General features: G+C 55.2%; 3 protein-coding genes across 3 annotated transcripts; all 3 read right to left on the bottom strand.

Moving 5' to 3' along the window:
- Positions 1–1566: 1566 nt before the first annotated feature.
- Positions 1567–3720, bottom strand: E0L32_004783 (uncharacterized protein; the record flags this gene model as incomplete). The annotated part of the gene is made up of 1 exon (XM_031139231.1): positions 1567–3720. The coding sequence occupies one exon, from the start codon at positions 3718–3720 to the stop codon at positions 1567–1569; it is 2154 nt and encodes a 717-aa protein (XP_030996936.1).
- A 4921-nt stretch (positions 3721–8641) lies between these two features.
- E0L32_004782 (uncharacterized protein) lies at positions 8642–16886 on the bottom strand (the record flags this gene model as incomplete). The annotated part of the gene is made up of 12 exons (XM_031139230.1): positions 8642–10488; positions 10559–11235; positions 11304–11476; positions 11552–11598; positions 11704–12070; positions 12139–12426; positions 12481–12770; positions 12831–14583; positions 14645–14772; positions 14862–15174; positions 15243–16748; positions 16833–16886. The coding sequence occupies 12 exons, from the start codon at positions 16884–16886 to the stop codon at positions 8642–8644; spliced, it is 7443 nt and encodes a 2480-aa protein (XP_030996935.1).
- Positions 16887–18453: 1567 nt separating this feature from the next.
- E0L32_004781 (uncharacterized protein) lies at positions 18454–21610 on the bottom strand (the record flags this gene model as incomplete). Its single annotated transcript, XM_031139229.1, has 2 exons — positions 18454–19072; positions 19140–21610. The coding sequence occupies 2 exons, from the start codon at positions 21608–21610 to the stop codon at positions 18454–18456; spliced, it is 3090 nt and encodes a 1029-aa protein (XP_030996934.1).
- Positions 21611–22521: the final 911 nt, after the last annotated feature.

The following is a 22521-nucleotide window of genomic DNA, read 5'->3' as shown; positions in this document are numbered from 1 at the left end:
GTGCCAAATAGAGACCAAGCTTGATAGATATAGAGTGCAAGGCTTCTTTTGTTCGAGGCCGTCAGCATACAGTCTGTTCCATCTCAATGCGCGTATCAACCTGAGAAACACGAGCCCCGTATGGCTTGGCAGAAGGCGTATGAGGGTGATGTCCTGGAGTGTGCGTGTGTTGTACTGCCAATGCACTCTACAACGACTGCGACACCCGATTCGGTGTTTCGCCAATTTGACTTGGTCACCAGTCAGGAGGTGGCCAGTCAGGGACAGGATGCAAAAAGTCGCTTAGTATATGTAATCACTGCAAGTTTGCCAGGTTTTGGTGGGTATGATAATGACATTAGATTAATCCCGTCTTGCGTCGGCTTTCGATACCAGTCTCCAATCTATGAACTAAGCCGGTTACTAATACTACATTCATTTGGTGATTCTATACGTCAAAAGGCTCATCATTCGCTTCGGCGGTCCGCCCGCCCGCTCGTTATAGTCGTGTCCGCTCGTGAAGGCGCAATTAAAACAAAATTAAGTCCAAAAAAGTGAGGTGCCGAGAGTCAAGATGTCGTGAGACAAGAAAGACACGACCAACCCGAGAGCACACATGATGATTGATACAGGCAGCGGACCGAAACCACTGATACTCGTTGGCAACGGCCACATAAAAATGTCAATACAAGAACAAGGCCTTTCCCTAGACCATGACAGGCCCGAAAGCAGAACAGAACAGTCGAGGGAAAAAAGAAACCAAATCAACGCTTTCTGTTTTTGTGTTTTGTCTAACCCATGACCAACCGAGGTCTGATCGCAAGAACGCCCATGAAATCCGCCGTATTGACGTGGTCGGCAATTAATAACACATTGCTGTTGGTGTTGATGTTGATGATGATGATGTTGTTGTTGTACAGGAAGGAAAAAACCAAGGGGGTGGTTTGGTTGGTGTGCATCGGTACTCTCGGGATGTTTGGGATGTGGGACAAGAGTGTTGACGATGACCATAGAAAGGTGTCACTCGTCATAGGATGCTTCCTTTCCAGGCCAGCCTTTTGGCTGGAGGTATCTCGAAGTACCGGGCTGCCTGCTTGTGCGCGGGCTGTCGTCGCCTCGAGCACCTTCTGGAAGACGCACTGCTCTGGCTGACGTCATGGGCGGACGTGTGTGGACGGGAAGGAGGGGGGTGTGGGTCGGAATTCCTGTGACGCAAGCCCGAACCAGTCGTGGCCGGGGAAAAGAGAGGGTGGATCCGCAGCGGCGCAGGCCATTGGTGGGGGGATAGGGACATGGCGGCCGGGATTCGAGCCCAAAAGCATCCGGTCAAGCCCCACGACCCTGACTTTTCCCATACGGGCGATCGCCTGGACCCTGCATATCCTAGACCGTGGAGGACTGGGATTGGGCACCGAAAGGACCCGCCGACGCCATCATGACGAGGGGGAGCCCAAGACCCTGAACTCTCTTGCGTCCCACTCCCACCCCACCACCACCACGACTTTCGCATGGGCAGCCGGGCATGCAGTGAAGTTGCACGGCCGGACAGAGCACAGTCACCCGCAATTAGTAATTGCAGGGTTCTGCTCAGCCACTGCTCCCAGTGCGCCGTCGGTGCTTGCCAGGGAGGTCGACTTCGGGGTGGCAAACACGGTAGTGTCGCGTCAACGCATCCGCGCGGCTGAAGGTCTTCTCCTCGGTGCACAGGTCGCACCGCACCTTCTTCTTGCGCGCGTTGTGAATAGTATCCTCGTGCCTGGTCAGGTCGTATGGGCGCGAAAATACCGTGTTGCAAGGCTTGCCCGTGCTCGGGTTGATGCGGTCGCAGCGGTGAGGACCAGCCTGGCTGTTGAGGAGGCCGGACGTCATGCCCCCCGTCGTCGGCGACACGGCTGACGGCTCAACACGGCGGGTGGCTCCCAGGCTGTGAGCCTGTCGGTGGCCTTCCCTCTTGTGCTTCTGTAGGAGGGCTGGCGTCTCGAAGCGCAGGGTGCAGCCGTGGTACGTGCAGGTATACGTCCCGCCGTCGGCTTGCGTTCCAGAAGGTCGCTGGAGCGGCTGCCCCAGGCCGGGCGAACCGGCCGACGAGCCTGACGACTCGGTGGAACTGACCCTGGGCGGAATCGAACTGGTGGGAGCCTGCCGCATGGGAAGGCTCGCACCATTCTGCTGGCGCGAGTTTGCCACAAAGGGGTACTGCTGCGTGATGGGGATGCCGGACGAGAGCTGTGGGAGGTAGTCAAAGTGGGCCGATGCGCCATTCAGATCGCCGGCGTCGAACTGGTGAGCGGCAGCAGCGTTGGCCATGGCCTTGCTCGCTTGCTCTTGGCCAAAGGTCGCCGTATTGTGGTCGGGGAATAGCGAATAGTTGGCTCCTTCGCCGTCGCCGTCGTGGAACTCGAGCAGAGCGTCCTTGGGCGAGATGGTCTGGGGCGTCGACGTGTCCGAGTTGCGCGACATCTGCTGCCGTAGGGCCTGGGCGTCCTGCTCGGCCTTTCTCTGTTCCCGCAGCTGCTGCGCAGAGCCAAAGCGGACCTGAGGGGGCAGCCCTGACCCGAAATCGTGGCCCGGGGCCGGCGCCAAGGGAGATCCGTGGCGGAAGGGCGACTTGTCCCTCGAGCCAGACGAGGCCGGCGAGTGCGCCGCGCTGAGGTGCTGGCTGTTGATGGCGTGGAGGCGTTGGGCAAACATGTCGTTGTTTGGCGAGAGGGGGATCTGGGCCTGCGACGGGGAAGCAGACGTCAGGGTGAAGTTGGGGTTGTAGAGTTCGTCGCTGTAGATGTCGGTCATGGTGCGGTCCAGCTTGGGGACGGTATGGATGCCTGCGTCGTCATCAAAGGGAGGAGGTGAGTAAGCGGACAGGTAGTAGTCAAGTAGCGCGGAAGCCTCACCATGTTTTCGCCTCCTCTCGTCCTCGGCAGTCTCGTGCAGCGTTGGGGTGGCAGGTGAGTCACTCGCAATCGAACTCGCCACCGAGACCGGACGGGACCGGCTGGCCGCGGTCCTCTGCTTGCTGCTGTGCGAGCCAACCAAGCCCGGGTAGGCGGCAGTGGAGAGGGCCTCGGGGTTGTAGGCGGCGTAGTTGGCGTAGAAGCTGTCGTGGCCATTCGGGTTGAGCGACTTGGAGAAGTTCTGGTAGAAGGTGTCATCGTGCGATGAAGGCTGCATGCCGTGCTGGAAGCCGTCTGTAGCCGAATCGGTGACGGCGATGTGCGGATTCGACGTGTTGTGAGAGTAGGGCGAGGCCGGGCCTGCAGACCCGAGCGACGACAGCGACGACTCGCGCTGGTGCGAGATGCGGTTGCTGGCGACGGCCTTTTGTGCAAACTGCTGCCCGGCGGGGAGCCAGGAGTCGCCCGACGGCATGAGATCGACTGTGTTCAGCATGGGGCGGTTGTGGAGTGCGAACTGCTGCTGGCCAGAGACCGGCACTCTGTGGTAGAGAGCGCTCTCTTGCGGTTCCAGCCTGCGTGGAACGGCAGCGGCGCCGGATACGCACTGGGAGAGCAGGCTTTGCGTCGACAGAGGCGACGAGGGCAGACTGGCTTGCTGGTGGTTGATCAGGTGGCTGCTGTTGCTGTCGTCGTCGAAAGGAAGCGGCGCGGTGCTTTCGGCAGTGGCGATGCTGGTGATGCTGGACGGGTGGTGGTAGGGATAGTAGTAGGACTCGAGTGATCGTTGCAGATGCTGCTGGCTGTCGTCGTGGAATAGTGGTTGTGGATGATTTGGGACGACCAACATCATCGGCTTTGCTCGACTATGGTCTGTTGTTTATTTTCTTCTTCTCTCTGATATGAAGCTGTTTGCAACTTGTGCTTTGGAGTTGTGGGGATAGGGAAAGATCGAGGATCAGGGTGGCAAATCTCGACGTGTGATGTCGAGGACGACGACTTATATACGGGATCTCTCTAGCTTCGATGTGGGCGTGGGTACATCCCATCTTCAGGTTGGGTGGGGTGCTTTTTTCCCCCCTTTGGCTTGACGGCGTCACCTTTTTTTCAGGCTTTTCCCTTGGGGAGGCCCACTGAAGTGGGTGGTGGGCTTTAGTGCTCGAGGTGCTCGACTGGGCCGTTAGATTCCTCTGTGGGTTCCCAACAGGTACCGCGCTAGCGTGGAGTCCCGGGTGCTTCTGCTGGGGAGGGAGGGCGGCTTGGGCGGAGCAGGGGTCATCCTTGGTGATCGGGGTGGAACCAGCCAGAAGAACCGGATCTGGTCCTCGTCACTGCTGTCGCTCTGTCTGCAAAGCATGTGTGGCATGGTAGGTAATGCTTGTGTAATCACTGCAAAGAGTTCCTGCGCTGCCGCTTCAATGTTGCATCTCGAGAGGGACGATTATTTCCCGAAAAAGAACAGAGACCCCGAAATACGGCAGACCCCGAATTGAATTCCTTGTACAAGCAAGTTGCAGGTGCAAGTACCAAGTTTACAAGTACACACACACTCGACACCCTGAGACCCTCCAGCCCGACTGGCACCTGGGGGGCGTGCTGGGATTGTGACAACAAGGAAAAGCCATTTGCCAATCATGGTCGGGGATGCACGCTGGCCTGGCCATGCAGGGTTCAATGTTCCCTTTTTTTCTTTTCTTTTACTACTTGTACTACCTTTTTTTTTTCTCACTGTGCTTGCTCTTTCCCTTTACCTAGCACTGCCCGCCCGGTGCCAGCCCAACAGGGGCTCCCTCGTCGCTTGTTTTTCTTTCTGGCTTCCAGGTTGCTTCAACGTTGCTTGCTTGCCGAAGCATCGCCAATGTATAGGTAGGTAGTTAGATGGTCACCTGCCATGACCCCAGACAAACGAGCGAGGTGCATACGGAGGTACGATCGAGTCATGTGGACCGCTGGTCTCTTCAATGCCGCTCGTTGCTCGCTCCTCGTCCCTCTTGCTGCTTAGCACGCACCTCCGCAGCCCCCATGGGCCCTTCATTCGGCCGGCTCCCGGCCGCAACATCCAGATCGATAGGTACCCCTTGGATGAGGTGCCAGGATGGGATCATTACAGCTAGCCTGGGGAATGAGACGATCGAAGAACGAGGAGTCGGCCGAGGCCAACCCCAGCAAGCCTTGTGTGTACGGAGTATGAGTGTGTATGACGGAGAGGGAGGGACCGTTGGTCGATGACGGCGTCTGGCTCGTTGGGTTTGACGCAAAAGATGCCAGTGTTGCCGTCACCCTACGTCAGGAGGGCCCCCGATCACCCACCGTTTTCCCGCCCACCGCCCACCGCCCATACTTGTCAAGTCATGAAACGGCCGACCATGCAGAGACGAGACGCCATGTTCGTCAAGCCACTCGCTGCAAGGGTGCTTTGCATCGACCTTTGCATCACAACCTTTGCATCAGACTTTTTGTGTCTCTCCCCAGGCGGACCCAATGCGCCGGGTTTTGGGATGGGCTCTCGTCACCCTCGTCTTCTGAAAAGGCGCTGCGGCTTGCCCTGCCGCCTCGGGGCCAATGACTGCATCATTTTTCTTCCTCTTTCCTTGCCCTTCCTTAACCTTTCGTTTCCCTGACTCTTCTTTATTTACCCGTTACGTCCCAGCAAAAAAAAAAAAAAGGTGTGGGAAAAGGAAAAACAAAAAAAGAGGCAGCGACGGGCCCAGGTGCCAAGTCGGACGAGGCCCGGCATGCCAGCGATTGGTCTAGGCCTCGGAGCAGTGGGACCGTATGTTCTGTCATTTGCATGCCTCTGCAATGCGCGGTGACGTCGTTTTCCAAAACCGGCCAAGGGTGCGAGGGGCCCTGACTGCCCAAAAGCGTAACTGGAGGGGTACATCGGCCGAGTCCTCTCCAAGTACAAGTATGCACCCGCGCCTCGTATCTTGTGTCTGCGAAAATCCTGAACCAGTGATTGCCTCGCGTCGCATCGCCATGCCATGCCATGCCATGCTTTTTACTATTTGCTATGCCATGCCTCCATGCCTCCATGCCCTGCCCAACAAACAAGAAACATACCCTTTGGAGGCCGGAAGGAAAAAGGGAGGAAAAAGGAAGGAAGAAAAGGATAAAACGAAGAAGAAAAACACACCAGGCGATTGACAAATTATCGTCCGAGGCCCAGTCCCGTCATGCATCTCCCAAACCAATGCAGCCCTGGAGGTGCTGCTGGTTGGTGCTGGGCGGATACTTGGCTGGTACTTGTGCTCCGTCCTTGTCCACCGGACCTGGGTGGTGGGGTGACTCTGGCAGCACCACACAGGCCAGACGGGCTGGGTGGCTCCACCGACGCTCTCCTTCAGGGAATCAAGTGTCATCAGTCGCCGTCACCTGCCAGGCCCTGGTCCAGCTGGGTGGAAAAGTCGGAACACTGTACGAAAAGGACAAGATTGGCACCACAAGGCCAGATCCAGGTAACGTTGTCCCCGCATGCACCACTTCAACCTTCAATACATCGCTGCATGTTCGAAATGGAGCGGGCCACGGCGCACAGCCACACAGCCACACCAATGCAAGCTGGACCACCAGCATACCGAGTATGCAACCGCGGGCTGCTGGCTGGCTGGCTCAACCGTACCCGCGGATTCTCTGTGTATGACTAAAAACAGATGCCGAGGCCTCTCTCCTCCGCGGCCAAGTCTCATCCCAGCCACTCTCGTGTCGTCCTTGTCCTTCCTCCTCCTGGTTGGTCCTCGGCCTCGTTCCCGTACCTATTCCAGATCTATGGATCTCACCTCCCCGTGTCCCCCGTACAAGCACATTACCTAGCTCAGCTGGATCCCTCACCCCCCTGCGCTTCTGACCTACGAGCAGTGTTTTGATTTGCCGTTCTTTGTCCCGCCTCCAAGCGCGATCGCTGTGTCCAGTCTCTGTGCCAAGCAGGCCGCGCGGGAGACTCTCGATTTGCCAGGCAGGCTGGAGTTGGTCGCGTGACCAACGAGTGACTCGGCCTCGCCCGTTTGCTTGCGACGACCGAGAAGGTTCTACCAGAAAGAAAAAAAAAAGAAAAAAAAAGGGGGTGTGGCATCTAGGTACCGCACATGAACTTCGTCCATGGCAGAGGAGTCATTCATCAATGGAGTCCGAGTGACTCGGCCTTTTCGCAGGCCCTTTCTTCAAGCCCTACGCCAGTCCCCAGTGGGCCGGGTCAGCCGGGTTTTCAGGGCTGAATAGTTCGCCAGCTGGATCGAGCGCAGGTGGATCGACTGGGATAAACTACGGAGTAGGTCTCTGGGGGTGGCTGCTCCCGTAACTAGGAACTCAAGTCAAGTCCTTTAGACCCTACCGTCAGTTCTCCAACTCTATGCATGGTGCAACGAGCATTTCAAATCACGCATGTGTGTGCATCACTCCCAAGGACAACTCCTCTTGATGAGCTGAGCTGACAAAGAACCATGCATAGCGGGTGAAAACGGCTCCTCGCCCCTTGAAATAGCTTTCGTTCGTTCGGGCTTGCCAATGCAGCGTATCTCCGACACATCGGGCTTGAGTCGGGGTTGATGCCGGGTCTACTTGTAGGTGGTTTGGTGCGGTGTCGCCGATGGGGCCGAGATCTAGAGACCCCCTTTTTAGGTTCCCTTTTTTTCCCCCTTCCCGATTTTCTCTTCTTTTCCTTCCCCCACGGACGGTCCCCCCCCCCAGGAAGCGGGAGGCCGCACCAACCCACACGCAACATTGAAAGTTTTTATTGTGGATCAACCTTCTAGAACTCCCGCCTGAGCTCCGAAACCCCATCGTGTGGTTGGCCAGAAAAGCCTGAACCCGCATCACCCGCATTAGCTTGCGTCCCCTTCGCATCCCGGCCGCCCCGCAACTCCGTCTCCATCCATCGACTTCGTTGCTTCGTCGGATTGCTAAGCCAGCCCGTTTTGCAATACCAGTGGTCGCGGTCCTGGCCCCGGCTGTCCTGCCGTGCTTTTCGACCTCATCGAGGCAATTGGATCGTCTGGCAAGCCCTGGATTGCACTCTGCCCGTCCTCGCCAGCGTACAAGGTTTGCAATTTCAGTCTCGGGGCCAACATTCATCATTCATGGCTGTCGTATTTTCATCCTCGTCGCACTCTATGATCGACATATATACTCCTTTCCTTCTTCTCTGCGACAGACTGAGCCGACTTCTGATATCGCTTTTCGAGCCGCCATGACCATTCTTGATAGAGCATGTTCATTACACTCATACTGCGTGCCATGCATGCCTGCTGCCACCTTTGTCCAACCCTCTCAATATATCCGGCGTGACCCACCCTCCTTTCTCAGATGATGATCAACTGCGGGATTTGCATGTTAGTCTTCTTCCTTTCCCGAGTTCGAGGCTGGGACTGTGTGCGCCCGAACGTGGGGTATGCTCATACCTCGATGAGCTTCTCTGTCAGGGCGAAGCATTGGCGGTCTTGCTCTTGAGAACTGCTTGACGAGCACGACCTCCACAGACCCCCAAACCCCATGTCGTCCAGTATATCGCTCAGTACGCCGGGGTTCTCAAGAGCGGTCGAGAACTTGGGAGTTGAACTCAATGTCTGCAGCAACACATGCGCCGATTGTAACGTGGCCGTGTTCTGGCAATGTAATAGGATGTCATCCAGGATCGATATGATGGGACCGCATCTAAACGAGCGGCAAAAAAGACCCCCGGATGGTTAGCTGCTGATACCATGCTCAACCTTCCAGAGGTAGAGAGAGGCCCATGCTAACTAGCTGCGCTCGAGGGCATGGATGGGACGGACGACTTACAGATGCAGGATCACCGCCGGCCTCGCCGCTGCCAACACGTTGAGCCACTGGAGGTTTCTATTTGCCACAGCCTCCTCCAGATACTGGAAGTCAACCAGACTCATCGCCGTATTCAGCAGGAGGTCCTTATCTTTCATCAGGCTCAAGTCTTGTGCCCCTCGAATCTCGGATATGCTGGTGGTCCCGGGAGCATCGACGCCAGCCAGCCAAAGGCTCTCCTTCAGTTCTTCCGGGTCGCCAGCTCGAGCCAGAATGAGGGCCATGTAAGGCGAGCCAGCCAAAGACTTGGTGTCCTGCTGTGTGCTTGCCGGCGCCCAGCTCGACATCTCGAAGAACATGGACAGCACTCTCAAAGCGGTAGCTTTACTGGCCGGTTCCGACAGGCCCCGTAGGAGGCACGCACAGGCAGCGAAATGGAAACTCTCCGCGTTAAAATGCACCCCATACACGTCGTCAAGCAAGAGGGCGGCGTCTTCTAGTTGGGCTCTCCCCTGGAGGAGTAGGGGCACCATCTTGTCGCCCTTCAGGTCCGTAGTGGTGTTGATGTTGGTTAGGACAGACTCCAGAAACATGGCGGTACAGCTGAACAATTCTGACGGCACAAGCCGCAGGAGAGATACTGCAAGCCAGAATAGCTGTAATCCGTACCTCGAGGCCGATGGAAGCTTTGCCATCATTCTCGACAGAGACGTCACAATCGCCACGAGCATGTCACTGTTGTTGTCCTCGCCGAAGCGGCCAACACTCTGGCGCAGAGCGACGAGCACCTGGTACAGCAGGTCGTCGTCGACCTCTTCTCGCGCTAAGCAACCCATCACGGTGAAAGCTCTGGGCTGGATGGCCGGGTTGTTTTGGAAAGCTGTGCTTGCTACCAAGCTCATCCAGCGCGACCGCCATGCGTTTGCCATGTCCACAGAGGGAGCAGCCACCGAACAGATCTCGAACAAGATACCCGCGAGGCTTTCGGTCGCTGCAAGGGTTGGGCCAGCGTCGTGATGTGTCGATATCGATGCCCCATCCCGAATGATGATGCTGTGTGAGCTCGAGAGCATGTCGCTCCTCGACTCGGATAACGAGTCGAGCGTGCCCCGGAGCTTGCCGAGGCGGGTCTCGTCCAGAGCAAAGGACGTGCAGGCGGCGTGGATCGAGTTGATCAACAGTCGATGAACCAAGAATCGCACATCAGGTGTGCCCGTGTTGGCCAGCATGGTGACTATGTGGAATATTTCTGGCAGGTAGAGTTGTGACTGGATGCCACTGTCGAAGGAGAAGGAGACGCAAAATTGCAGGAGGACGCATATCTCTGGCCAGACTGCATTGTCCGGGAGGAACTTGGTTGGGCGTAGCGAAGACCGGTTGAGGGCCTTGCGCAGCCGCGATATCACCCTGCCTCGTAAAGTGACGGTCCCAATGGCCGTCATGATCGAGGTCAAGACTTCGGTGTGCTCGTCGTGCAGACCTAGACTCAGGGCCGTCTTGAAAATCTCCTCTGACAGGATGTCAAGCAGCACCTCATCGTGGTGGATGGCCGGCCAGACGGTCTGCTCCAGTGTGAAGTTGAGTGATGGGTCAGACAGGGCAACATCGATGAGTTTCCTGAACAAGGCCGCAATCTTCTCCCTTGCTTTGTCGGCCTCAACTTCCGCTGCTAGCATGTACGTTCGTAAGCCAGGCAACCAGGGAGCCATGTAGGCCAAGCTCAACGGCTTTTGCTCCTCCGAAAAACTGTCCCATCCCACGAAGAACTCATTCAAAAAGTCCAACGTCAGCTGCGGTTCCGTCTGGGCTAGCCTTTTGCTCGTATTGATGATGAATTGAGATGGGTCGAGTGGTACAGAGATATCTGTCAGAGTGTCAGCTTCGAATCTTCGCATCTGGCGTTGGGCGGGCGCCCGAGGCAGGTGGATAGATACCCTTGGTGCTCATCACACTCGAGGCCGCGCTGAATTTGAATGCCCGGCAAAGAGCTCCAAGAAGGTTGTACGAAGACAGCCTCAAGGTGTGATCTTGGCTACCCAAATTGGTCAATGCTAGATTCAGAAGAGTCCCAGGCACGTCTTGCGGTCGAATGAGTCGTTCGAATGACTTCAGAGCCCTTGTGTCCTTTCCGTGCTTCACCTTGGCACCACGTATGGCCTGGAGGACGTCGGCCTTCTTTGGGCTGGTGAAGTACATTACGATCTTGCCATTGTCTGCTCTCAGGCCAAATGCAGAGTCATCTTCGGTCTGTATAGACGTCGGCGCTTCATCAACATCGCCCAATCTGAAAATATCATTGACAGTCGTACTGAGCCGGAAACCTTGGTAAACCTCCTGCTTCTTCGTTGTTGTGACTTGAACAAATTGACTTCCGACCTTGATGAGGACTTCAATTTTGCCCTTGGTCTTGGAGAGTCGCGTGATGGGCTGGAACACGTATCTGGTATCCGTCACCACACTGATCGTCTCCTTTGGAAGATGGAGCTGGCTGAGATGGAAATGGGTCTGCAGGTCTTGTAGACTGCCTATGAGGTGATACTCAACATTGCGCGGATTGAACACACTACTGTCATTCTTAGCGGATGCGCGCAGGATTCTCCGGAAGCATTTACTGTCTCTGGGTTAGTCTGTTGTTCTCGGTAACGAAAAGAGCATATGGGGATTCAGCCAGCGCCTTACCGGAAAGCAGTGTTCATGTTGTATACGTAGACTCGAGATAGTTGCCGGGACAGTTCTGTCGGGGTCAAGAGCTCGAGTCGCTGGAGAAGTTCATCCTGTGGCTCATGCTGGCCGTTGTAGCATGTGGCATCGATAAGAAGTCCGAATGGCCGGTGCCACAGCCGGCTTGCGATCTAGAGCAAAGTAAGTCACTGATGCGCAGTCTAGCCACGGACCCGACTGCCAGAGCCGAGAAATTGTCTGCTTACCTTCAGATAGCAGTATATGAGCGTGTCGTAGTCGATTGTCTCGGCATCTATATTCCGCAGTATCACACAGATGATAGACAGACCATCCTAGGGGCAAACTCCATGTTAGCACGCAGACGTATCGGGATCTTTCTCACGGCTGCCTACCTTACTCTCGCCACCGTCATAGACAGAACGGGCGGTGACAAAAGACTCTGTGCTCCGGAATGCGTTGCGGAGCATGAAGTTTTGGAATCGCGAATAAGATGGCGGGCTGTTTGCCGATATCTGAGGTCGGTTCCACGTCACAGCCAGAGGCGGCGGGCCTAAGTTCGTGATGAGATTCCTGAGGGGCTCGAGAACGGGCGACTTCCCACGTGTAAGTTCGTTGGGGGAGCGGACAAGGCCTCGTCGCTGCTGTGCCGCAAGACGTTGTCGGACGGGATCCCAATGGTCATACAGAAACCGGTGAAGGGCAACACACGACCCGAAATCGAAAGACTCCTCCACACCAGCCGAGTCAACGGACTCCGGAGCGACCTGCAGGGCGTCCAGAGAGGTTAGCGTCGGTGAATAAATGGTAGAGCGGGTTGGGACAAATGCCATACCGAGATCTCGCGCAAAAACGTCGTGACACGATAGATGTTCTGTGTCAGAAAATCATTCAAGGGAAACATGTACGGTTCTTTGGCCCCAAAGAGGACATTGTTTGCCAAGTTCTGAATGACTTTGGCTATTAAGAGCAAGCCTCGCCGCATTTCCTTGGTGGGCGGCGAGGTGACCAGCCCTTCGACCTCGGGCGCCACTATGGCAGGGCAAAAGAACCGCAGAAAGATGAACGCACCGACGGCTGTGTATTTGGCTTCTTGGAATCGTGGCATGACGGCTGCAGATATCTGCGAAGTAGGCATGTTAGTGCGATTTCTGGAAGACCTAGAGGATTCACTGACAATGCTGCAGATCTTTCGAAACTGCGAGGGAATGCTGGCAGAGGATGCGCAGATGTCGTCAATGAACACCTTCGCAACAATTCGCAGCTGAAGAGCGTTTTTCTGGAGTTCCTCCGTGGATGATACCCTCGTCGGGTCGAGTTCAAGGTCCAGATCATTTGCCGTCATCATCAACCTTTCGACCACTTTCTGCAGAGTAGCCCGGAGGTATGCTGCACCTTTCCACTTGGCATAGACGGAGAGCATCTTTGTTGCTACACAGGTCCGCCGGAGCAGTTCTGCTTCATTTTCTGCCAGGGGGCGAGTTAGGTACCTCAATCTTGGACAGGGGCAGCTCGGGCGGCACTCACCGGTATCCTCGACTTCTTGCTTGATCAGGGCTTCGAGCAGTATGAAGCTGAGACCCCGAGTCTCAAAGATATTGAGAAGCGAAATGGTCAGTTCGTCGACTTCGGAACTGGGGCAGATTGCGCTCATTGCGGTCGCCAATGTCGTGTCGCTTGTCAGGAGCTGGAGACAGGATTCAGTAAGGTACTCTTCCGCATCTGGTATGGACTCTCCACCTACATCAATCAGCTCGTCGTATTTTTCGTTGACTGCCGTATCAGACAAATTGTTGAATTCGGTGCCTTGTATGAGGATATTATACAGAACCTTCACAAATGCTGTCCTGATCTCGGGGTTCTCATGATAGCCAATGCTCAGCGAGTGTTTCAAGCCAACGTCGATGTTGGCACTGAGCAGGTTTGACAGAACCGTGATGGCAAGGTCGGACATGGAGCTTGATTCGTCTCGGCTCGATATGATACCGGCGTGGTCTGCTCTGCTGGCTTCAGAGGTCTCCAGGTTCAAGAGGGAGAGGAAACGGTTGAAATAGGTGTGAAACATCTGAGACTTGAGCTCGCTGGCCCCTGCATCTGATTGCCCATCCCCGGGCTGCAAAGGCAACCGGTATGTCAGCTCGGCCAACGATTTCAAGCAAGCCTTATCTAGATCACGTTGCATCCGAGCTGCCTCATCTAAGCGTCCAGGACCATTTGTAGTATTGTCGACACGGGGTGAGCGTGGACGGGCAATCCAGCTGAAAATATATTCGAGCAATTGGTTTCGAACGCGCACATCGTCTCGTAGATTCAGATGTTCTTTGCGTTTCGTGACAGCCTCGGACAATTGGCACACCCGAATCTTGACCTTGAGACTGCTGGACGTGTCGGGAGCGCCATCGAGAAATCTGGCGAAATTCAGGGTTAAAGAGCCAAGATGTACTGATGACGCAGCGCTCAGGTCCGAGGGTGTGTCAAGCTTTTCTATAAGCGCTCGCAGCAGTGAGGCAGATTGCTCTGCAAAGATGATCTCGCTGTCTTGTTCCTTGGTTGACTGCTCGAGTGCTCCGGTAAACAGCACATCAAGTTCTGACTCCAGAGCTCTGAACAAGGGCTGATACAGACTTGGGGAAACTTCGCTCGACAAAACTTCCCTCATTGTTTCCCGAACTCGAACATTGCTGCAAGCGAGCAGCTGGACACTAAGCCTCAAGTATCTGCCCAGAAGCGGTTCTTCGTGATTCTCGGAAGAGAGCCTGTCAATCCACCTCAGACCACTGATGGCAGGCTCATCGAGCACCGAACCCTGATCAGCTGTACAAGTACCACCCAGCGATGCCAAAAAGCCCGAATAATTCCTCCACTGCACCACCGTCTTTTCCGAGACGGATTCTGGGGCGATGGTGGAGACGTCCTTGGACAGGTGAAGCCACTTCTCGAACACGGCCTCCCATGCGTTAAGAATTCCGCTGCTAGGGTACTGCATGCGTCGCAAGAGGCCATTGATCCGTCGCTGAAATGCAACCAGGCCCGTGAAACGGAAACCTGGAGAAGCAATCTCCCGGAAAGTTTCGCCATTCCGCAATAATGTGGAAGATGACTTCGCGCCGCCAGAGGCCGTGTCTATGATCCTGCATTCTTCCAGAAAGAGCGATATGCAGGATGTTACTAATTGACACGTTTCGATACTTGCTGAGCAGAGTGATACCAAGAAGAGGGTTTCAAGTTTTGAGGATGCGGCCGTTCGGTCAGGGACCTCCTCAGAGAGTTGTGATAGTCCCTAATAAGCGAGTTATTAATACTGATTCATGAAAACTGTGCTGTGACTAGCTGATACGCACGCGAACAGAAGACAAGAGGAGCACTCTAGCTTCGAGGTAGCTGTGAATGGCTTTCAACCCGGCGCTCAATGATCCATGGACACCGCCTCTTTCACACATGCTCATGAGAACGAGGGAACTGCTCGAGTCTTTGAGTCAGCGGTCAGAGTCATATTGGCAAGTCGAGGAGGGGATGCGCACGTCAGCCTCCAAAAGTCGGTCTTGAACCTCTGAGAACCTAGTCGAGTAGAGTCTTTGATGGATTTCGAGATCATGTCGTCAGCAAATAGACGTTTCGCAACCCCCACAGCTAACCGCCGGATCGATTCATCGGAAGCAATGATACACGAGATGAACGACTCGAAGTTCTCCTCGAAGAAACGATCGCGTTCCTCGAGGCCCTCGGGTGGGCCCAGGAACAATGTCCTGGGCGAAGCATCGAGAAAATCGAGGATGTTGCAAATCATGACACTGGAAGAGATGGAGTCGGAGCTCTTGCGCTGGGAAGGCGAGTCATTGGTGTACATGTCTACAAAGAATGCAGACGTGGCCTGCCATGGAAAAGAACATCAGTCTGACAACTTTTCGATGCGCCACCCCTGGGACTTTGACGGCTTACCTTTAACTGACCCTGTACGAAGGCCGAAGCCGTGACAAAGAGCGGCTGATACTGTTGCGGGCTCTCCAATCTAGCAAAATGAGAACAGGCCTGAATAACTGCGACCTTGAATGCCTGAGGGGCAGAAGGGACGAGGCAACTCTGGGCGAGAGAACCGGCGCACACTTCAAAATTGAGGTGGGTTAGACTGACAAACGCCGCAGTCAGGATATCCTGCTCGAATAGGGAGCCGTCGGAGCCCGCAGGATACCGACGAAACACAGCCTCCTTGACCTCGTCCTGCACATCCATGGCGTAGCTCACAAGGGATGAATCGCTGTCGATCTCAAAATGACGAGCAGCGCGAAGCAGTGAGACTAGACAGTATGCCGCATGCTCGTTCTTATTCCGCATGGCTTTCCTCAGACTGTCTAGAAAGGCAACCTTCTTGGACATGCTGCTGCTCCTAGCTTCCCGTAAGTCACTGGCTACTTCGAAGACGTCCGGAAGCAATAAAAGAAGGCTCATCTGCAGCGGATATAGGAGAACCCTTCTCCTTCCGTTGTCAGTCACTGTCTGCGACATATCGAAAAGGGTGTCTGGGCCAGTGTCGACTCTCTTCTGCACCGTATGAAGTTCCACGAACTCATCAGGATAACGGTCGACCCAGCGGGTGATGAGCAGTGGTGTTACAACAGCAATGGTATTCTGGAAGGTCCTCCGGAAGTGCAAGAAACTGGAGCAGAGTTCCTGAATGACCAGCCCGAGTTTCTGTCTGTCTACCCAGAAGAAGGAGATGAGCCGCATGATGATGAGTGCTAACCGCTCCTCTTCTGTGGCAGTCGCTTGCACCGTCACCACGGGCCCTTGTGAGACGCTGGTCGCCCGCACCGCATAGATAGTTGCTCTGAAGTAATCAAAAGCCGACGGCCAGCTCGAGGCCGTCACATACTCGACAATGGATTTGACATTTGCCTCTATCTCCTGGGTGTGGACCTCGAGGATGGTGTATGTGTCTTGCCCTTCGTCAGACATCCTGGACAGCGGTGTCTGAGGGGTCTCGCGGGAGGACTGCGCCGTCTCGGGCCGGCGCGAGGTGTGGTCGTCGAGAATGGTTCGAGCTGGCAGGGAGTAGTTGTCGGAGATGGGAACAAGGAACAGCCTCACTGATTGGAACAACCTTTTGACGAGGTCGTCGTCCAAGGCCCGGGGTAACGGAAGCTGGGCCCTCTGGGCGCTGGTCAGCGGCGGACCACCCGAACGGGCGGACCGCACTGTGACCGCATTCCAATGGCTCTCGCAGCAGTCTGCCACGAGAGCCAGGATATACAGTTCCGAGAGGAGAATATGGGAGGGGTGCCCGCCGACGTTTTTGTACGGTTTCGCAAGGTCGGCGAGCAGGGAGAGGAGGGCGTCGAGGACAGCAGCAATCGAGGTGGCGCTGACCTTCACAATCGTAGAGCGTGTGATGTTTACAATCTCATCTTGATCAAGGTCTTCACTCTGGGTGCCAGTGCGGTGTGGTAACTAGAACAGGAGCAGACACACCGAAGTCAGCGGGTCCGCACAGAAGAGAGCGAGGAGAAAGGACGAGAGCTCAAGACAAATTACCCTGGTGCTCAGCCTCTCCACGAGACAAGCGACAAGACCCGCGTCGCCATTCATTTTGATCAATCCAGCCCAAATTGTGCTGTATAGGTTTTCATGACGACTCTGTAGATAGCTGGAGCTGGCTAGAGAGACATGAGGTGCGGCCGTTACCGTAGCCCTGCGCCTTGCGGCTTCGAGATATAGATGATGGGGGCGGAGCAATGTGTTGTTGCCAGTAGGCTCGATGAGTGATGCGCCTCTGCGACTGCTTCACAACGTGGGGGGTGGGTGAGGGGGAGGATTGGCGGGGTCCAAGGAGAGTGACCGCCTCGAACAGCTCAGGATCAGGATGGGAGAAAAGGATAGTCCTGCCTCCAAAGGGAATTGGCCGGCAATGACGAGGTGCTTTAGTCGGGAAACCGTTTCAGCAGGTTGAGATTCGCACTTATCGGTAGCACTGCGGTTGACCGTGGGCGCGCACCTCCTTTACCAGAGCGGGACGGGGTTAGTGAGTGAGTGGCTCGTCGAGGAAGCGCGGGCGGGAGCGCCGTTGGGCGAGTTTCAGCAAGGATGGGAGTCTCGGGCGCTGTCACACAGAGGCAACGGGTCAACTGGTCAACTCGAATGTGAAGTCACAAGCGATATTGCAAGCTTGCAAGACGTTTGTCGCAGAATATGGTGCGGAAATAATGAGGAGCAAGCTTGCTGGGATGTGTGTGCGGAAGGAGGGGCTATTTCCTCCAGCTTTCTCAGTAAGTAGATGGGGAGTACCTGGAGGTCGTTTTATGCATTGGGTTGGTACCTATCTGACTAGGCTCTCAGGGTCGGCAGTTTAGGGCGCGATGTTGAGCACGACAGGTCCATAGGTGTATTTTAGGTGCTTGATAGGGGGGGTCAAGCGGCATGCACAACCTTAAGCACCTGAAGAACCAACATTAGGATCGGGTAGTTCCCCACATCATCGTGGCCCCGAGACAAGGGACGGGGGCTCGCGCCAACAGCATCGCCAACGGTGTGCTAGGTACTTAGATAGAATTTAGGTTAGGGAGGGAGTCAAGGAGTGCGGCGTAACTTCGCAAGACATCATTGAGAAAGGTGAACCAGATCCAGAAAGCTCAACAGACGGAGGCGCAACAGATTCTTATAGTAAACTACCTACCTATCTCGCCGATGCTTTCACGGCTCAAGGAGGGAAAGCTACTCAGTACCTAGGTAGGCCCATAGGGACTCCTTGTGCAGATAGGCCCATGAGAACCAAATTGAACGCGAAGGCAAAGCACCTAACAAGTCTATGTAGATAGCAGATATAATTCACCACAATACACACCTAGGTAGCACCAGCTACCCCTCCTTGGCGGTGCAAGGAACCCCTTTCGGTAAGTAGACATTTGTAGCATATAAGTAACGGTTCTGAACCCCACTATATCATTGTGACGGGTGGGCCGCCAGTACCTATGTGGCCTGTGCTGTTCCAGCCTCAGGTCCAGTCAGTGATGGGACCTAAGGCACTCCAAGGAGTACCAACGATCTTTAAAACTGTACCAACGTACACACACGACTTCGTCATTTTTCCAACGGTCCTCCAAGTCCTCGAGCATGGATCTGCATGCCCGTGTCTACCTCAGGCAGTAACATCACCCCATCAGTAGCCCCCTGAACCGCGATAGTTGCGATTGCGATCGCGGTTGTCGTAAGGTCGAGAGCCCCGACCATCATAGCCCGAAGGCGCACGAGAACCGCGACCGTATCCTTGTTGGTATCCGGTCTGAGGGTAACGATGAGGAGGAGGTGGAGGAGGATATGCGCCGGCGTAGCCCTGATTCCAACTCTGGTTGTGACCACGCCCATCGCTGCCTCCTGACAAGTGCGCCGGAGGCGGTGGCGGAGGGTGGCCCATGCCAAAGCCGGGATACCCAGGCGGAGGGGGCGCCCATCCCGAGCCAGGGGGCGGTGGAGGCGGCAGTCCACTGTACTGATCGCGTGAGTTATAGTCGTTCCTCCCACCATACGAAGGCTGCGGCCGGGCATACGAGCCGCTCGAACCATAGTAGCCTGGTTCGTTACGGCCCTCATTGCGTCCACCTCCGTGATAGCCACCCCGATTATTGAAGGGAGCGCCGCCATGGTTGCGGCCCGACCGAGAAGTCTTGCTCTTCAACTGCTCCTTGTCGTTCCGATCAAGGACCACATCGGGCAGCTTTACCCCTCGGAGAAGCATTGATTTATGGCCGTGAGACTGTGAGGGTATTTCATAGTGAACACTAATGCGGCATAACCGACTCGTTAGTATGGCATAAAGTAACAACCGATAGTGACACCCAAACTCACCTCAAAGACCGGTCGTATTCGATATCGGGCATCGCACTGCGCTCCAACGGGTAGACCAGCGAGCCGTGTGGCAAGTACTCGTCCACTTTTTCGACTCTACCCGCGAGGCCGTCGCTCGTCCTTGGGTCGAGCTTGAACTTCGGGGCTCCCTGACGCTTGGAATAGAAGTTGGTCGTGATTTCGTCGTACAGACCTGGGTGCGCATCGGACAACATCAAGAGAACCTTCCCGACGCCGTTGCGGACTTGGTCTTCACGGCTGAGCAGTGGGTATTTCTTTTCCACCGCCTCTAGAAGACGGGACATGTCGATGAAAGGGAGTAAGGCCACACCCTGCCAGGCCATCTTCTTCCCGTTCAGGTCAACCTCGAAATCCTCGGGATAAAAGTCGATGATTTCACTGTCCTGGTTAAGCATCAAGTCGTGGAAGACCTCCGGGAGTGCATGCCGTGAGGCAGCTGGAAGGACGCTCATGAGCTGCTCGAACGGCTTCGAGATGCGGCCCTTCTCGAATGATATCTTCATCTTGCTCAAGTCCACAAAGTCTGCAGCAAACGGTGCGTAGTGATATGGGTAATACCAATCCCACGAAGGACAGCCCTGAAAGTAGTACAAAAGTACCCAAGCGAGTCCCTCAACGTAAGAGCGGGCCACCTTGTGACGGAACTCGATATCCTTGGGGTCGACGTGAAACTTCTGTGCGTAATACCGATCGCCGTAGCCTTCTTCCCAGAGCCTCACGGTATCAACGGGTCCGTCCGCAGTGCTGACGCTCGGTGTCCCTGGAGTTGCTGCGCCCGGGGTGCTGGAAGCATCGTCGTCATTTGTCTCGATAGCGGCCTTACGCTTTCCTAGTACCGTAGGCGGCGTCGTGAGAGCATCGCTGGCATCATTCTGAGGGGCATCGTCGGTTTTCTTCGGGGTGTCCGGGGCTGCCTGGGAAGCGTGGCCTTGCATCCGACTCTTGAGAACACTGGCGGCGCTCTTGTTTGCAAGATTCGCCTGTTGGACAGCTCCTCGGTTTACAACCATATCGTGTGTCATGTTTCTGGGGAGATCGGCAGGAATGTCGGATATGGCGCGTAGACTGATGGAGTCAGAATTGTTGATGTAAGCCTGATCTCTATTCTTGCTGTTGGACAAAGGCGCCTCTTGCTGATATCCACGTCGGCTGCTTTGGTCCTGGAGCTTGCGTCGCTTTGCGTTCTCCTCTCGACGATCCTCCTGCTGCTTCCTACGCCTAAAAATCGCATCTTCCTGCTTTGCCAGCCCGGACATGATAACTTGGGCTCTCTCCAGGTCGATATGGCCGTCCTTGGTCACATAACCGCCCATGTATGGGAGATTCTCCTTCCAGATTGACGTGAGGGTATTGATGCCGTTTTCCCGGATTTCCAGAGCCGGTAGATGTGGGAGGAAGTCGTTTCCGACGAAGCAACACAGGAAGACCCAATCGTCGATTGCCCGCTCCAAATCCCAGCGGAAGGGAAGGCCAGGAACGTCAAGTTCGACAGCGAGATACTCGCGGAGCACAGAGACATGAAGCCAGATGAACGGCTTCAGCGGATGAGCCTTGTCCTTCTCGTCAAAGTCACCAGCCTTCTCTTTAGCTTCGCCCTGGCATGCCCTCGCTTCATGGCCTTTTTGTCCACAAAGCTTGCACATCCTAGCCTTGGACTCTTGAAAGAAAACATCCTCACGAAGGACCCTGAAATGGGGTTCATGAGTAGCCAGGCTGAGCATGATCAAGTCAGCATCCAAACCATAGATGACATGGCGTGTGTTGGGGTCATGGTCGGGCGAGGATCTCTGAGAGCGCACAAAGTCCATGATTTTGTGCTCGCCTTCGCCCGGCACGGTTGCATCAGAGATGATTATTTTGAGGCTGGCCCAGGCAGGGTCCGTGTTGAGCTTGTAAGCACACCAGTACCTCAAGCTGGCCGCCAAGATGTCCATGAAGGGGGTTCCGGGAGTAATGGAGTTGGAGTCGAAAGCCTTTTTGGTCACCGTCTCGAGCGATTCTGCAGCAAGAACACCGCCGTTCTGCTGCTTGAGCAGCTTCAGAAGCTCTTGCTTGTCTTCCTCCTTCTGTTTCGCGTCTTGCGCTGTCCGGAAGCGCCTGGATCTTTGCTGATTCATCTTGGCGCGGGGAGCGACTCCATCGACAGCAATCATGAGGACTTTTCGGGGCCGTACCATGTTAACGACACGATCGGTATACTTGAACACCTCCATCATCATCTCCTCTTCATCCTTGGGGGGGGGACGGTCTTCGGGATGCGAGCATGGGTGAACGATGCCATTCATGTCGAGGTACAGGTTGTCGAATTCTTCTCCGTTGGGGTTGGATCTCGTGTAGTCGACTGGGATGACCGTGCCGTCGTCCATGGTGACGGGCTGCTCTTCGACGACCGAAGATATAATCTTCGGGTACTTGCTTGAGAGCCATCGGAAGGCAGCTGGAATACCCATCACGACTGATGCGCAGAGGCAGAATGCCGAGGGAAAGCGAAGCCCTGGGAAAGGCTGTCGATTCTGCGGTGCTGGTCGCCAATCCGAGACAGGCGCGCAAGGCTCTTGGGCGACTTTGGCGCAGAATAAAGGATGGATTTGACGGGGAAGTGGGAAAGGTCGAGGCCGTCAATGTCCAGTTCAGGCCATGCACGTAAGTCTGCGTGCTTGGTGTCTGGAATGTCGAGATACCTCGTGGTGTATCACGGAAAGGGCGGTCCAAATAGCTAGAGTCGCGCTCTAGGCGTCGTGATGAGGATGGATTGAAAAAGACGTGAGAATTCTTCGACGACAAGATCTGGTAAGTACATGTACCAACCTACCTAAGTTTGCAAGGCCCAGACTTACCAAATTAGTTACGTACGCTCTACGGAGGAGGATGAATGCCTTGGACGATGGCGGCCAAGGGATCTTATCGGGGCGCTAAGATGAGTGATAAGAGACTAGGTACTTGCTAAAGGTGACGGGCACCAAGGAGTCCTGGGTACCTACCTGCCTGGGTGCCTGCTTATGCGGAGTGAGATCTACTTGTAGGTACAAGCCGTAGACCCCTTCCCCCCCAGTCAGTGCTCACTTCGGGGCTGTTTGTGCTTGGTAGAAACCCTTTTCAGCTGAATTGCCCAAGTACCGGTTAGTACCTCTCTACACCAGCAATCTGTCCCCTAACTAATACATTAACATTCTTTTTTTTTCTTGGGACGTGGTCACTGGTCAGGGGATCAGTGTATTGGAAGTCTCCAGAGTTGTAGCCAACCTTACCTACAGGTATCTAGATACCTTAGCTTTGGATCATAACTTGATATCACGCATACCTCAACTTTGCCATTGAGTCAGCGAAATGGACAGATTATTGTTGTGCCTTTCCTTGATCT

Source organism: Thyridium curvatum (genome assembly GCF_004353045.1).
Source record: "Thyridium curvatum strain D216 chromosome Unknown NODE_23_length_467585_cov_82.455940, whole genome shotgun sequence".
NCBI classification, from domain to species: domain Eukaryota; kingdom Fungi; phylum Ascomycota; class Sordariomycetes; order Thyridiales; family Thyridiaceae; genus Thyridium; species Thyridium curvatum.
Note: the sequence above shows the minus strand (reverse complement) of the source record. Positions and strands in the feature narration are given on the sequence as shown.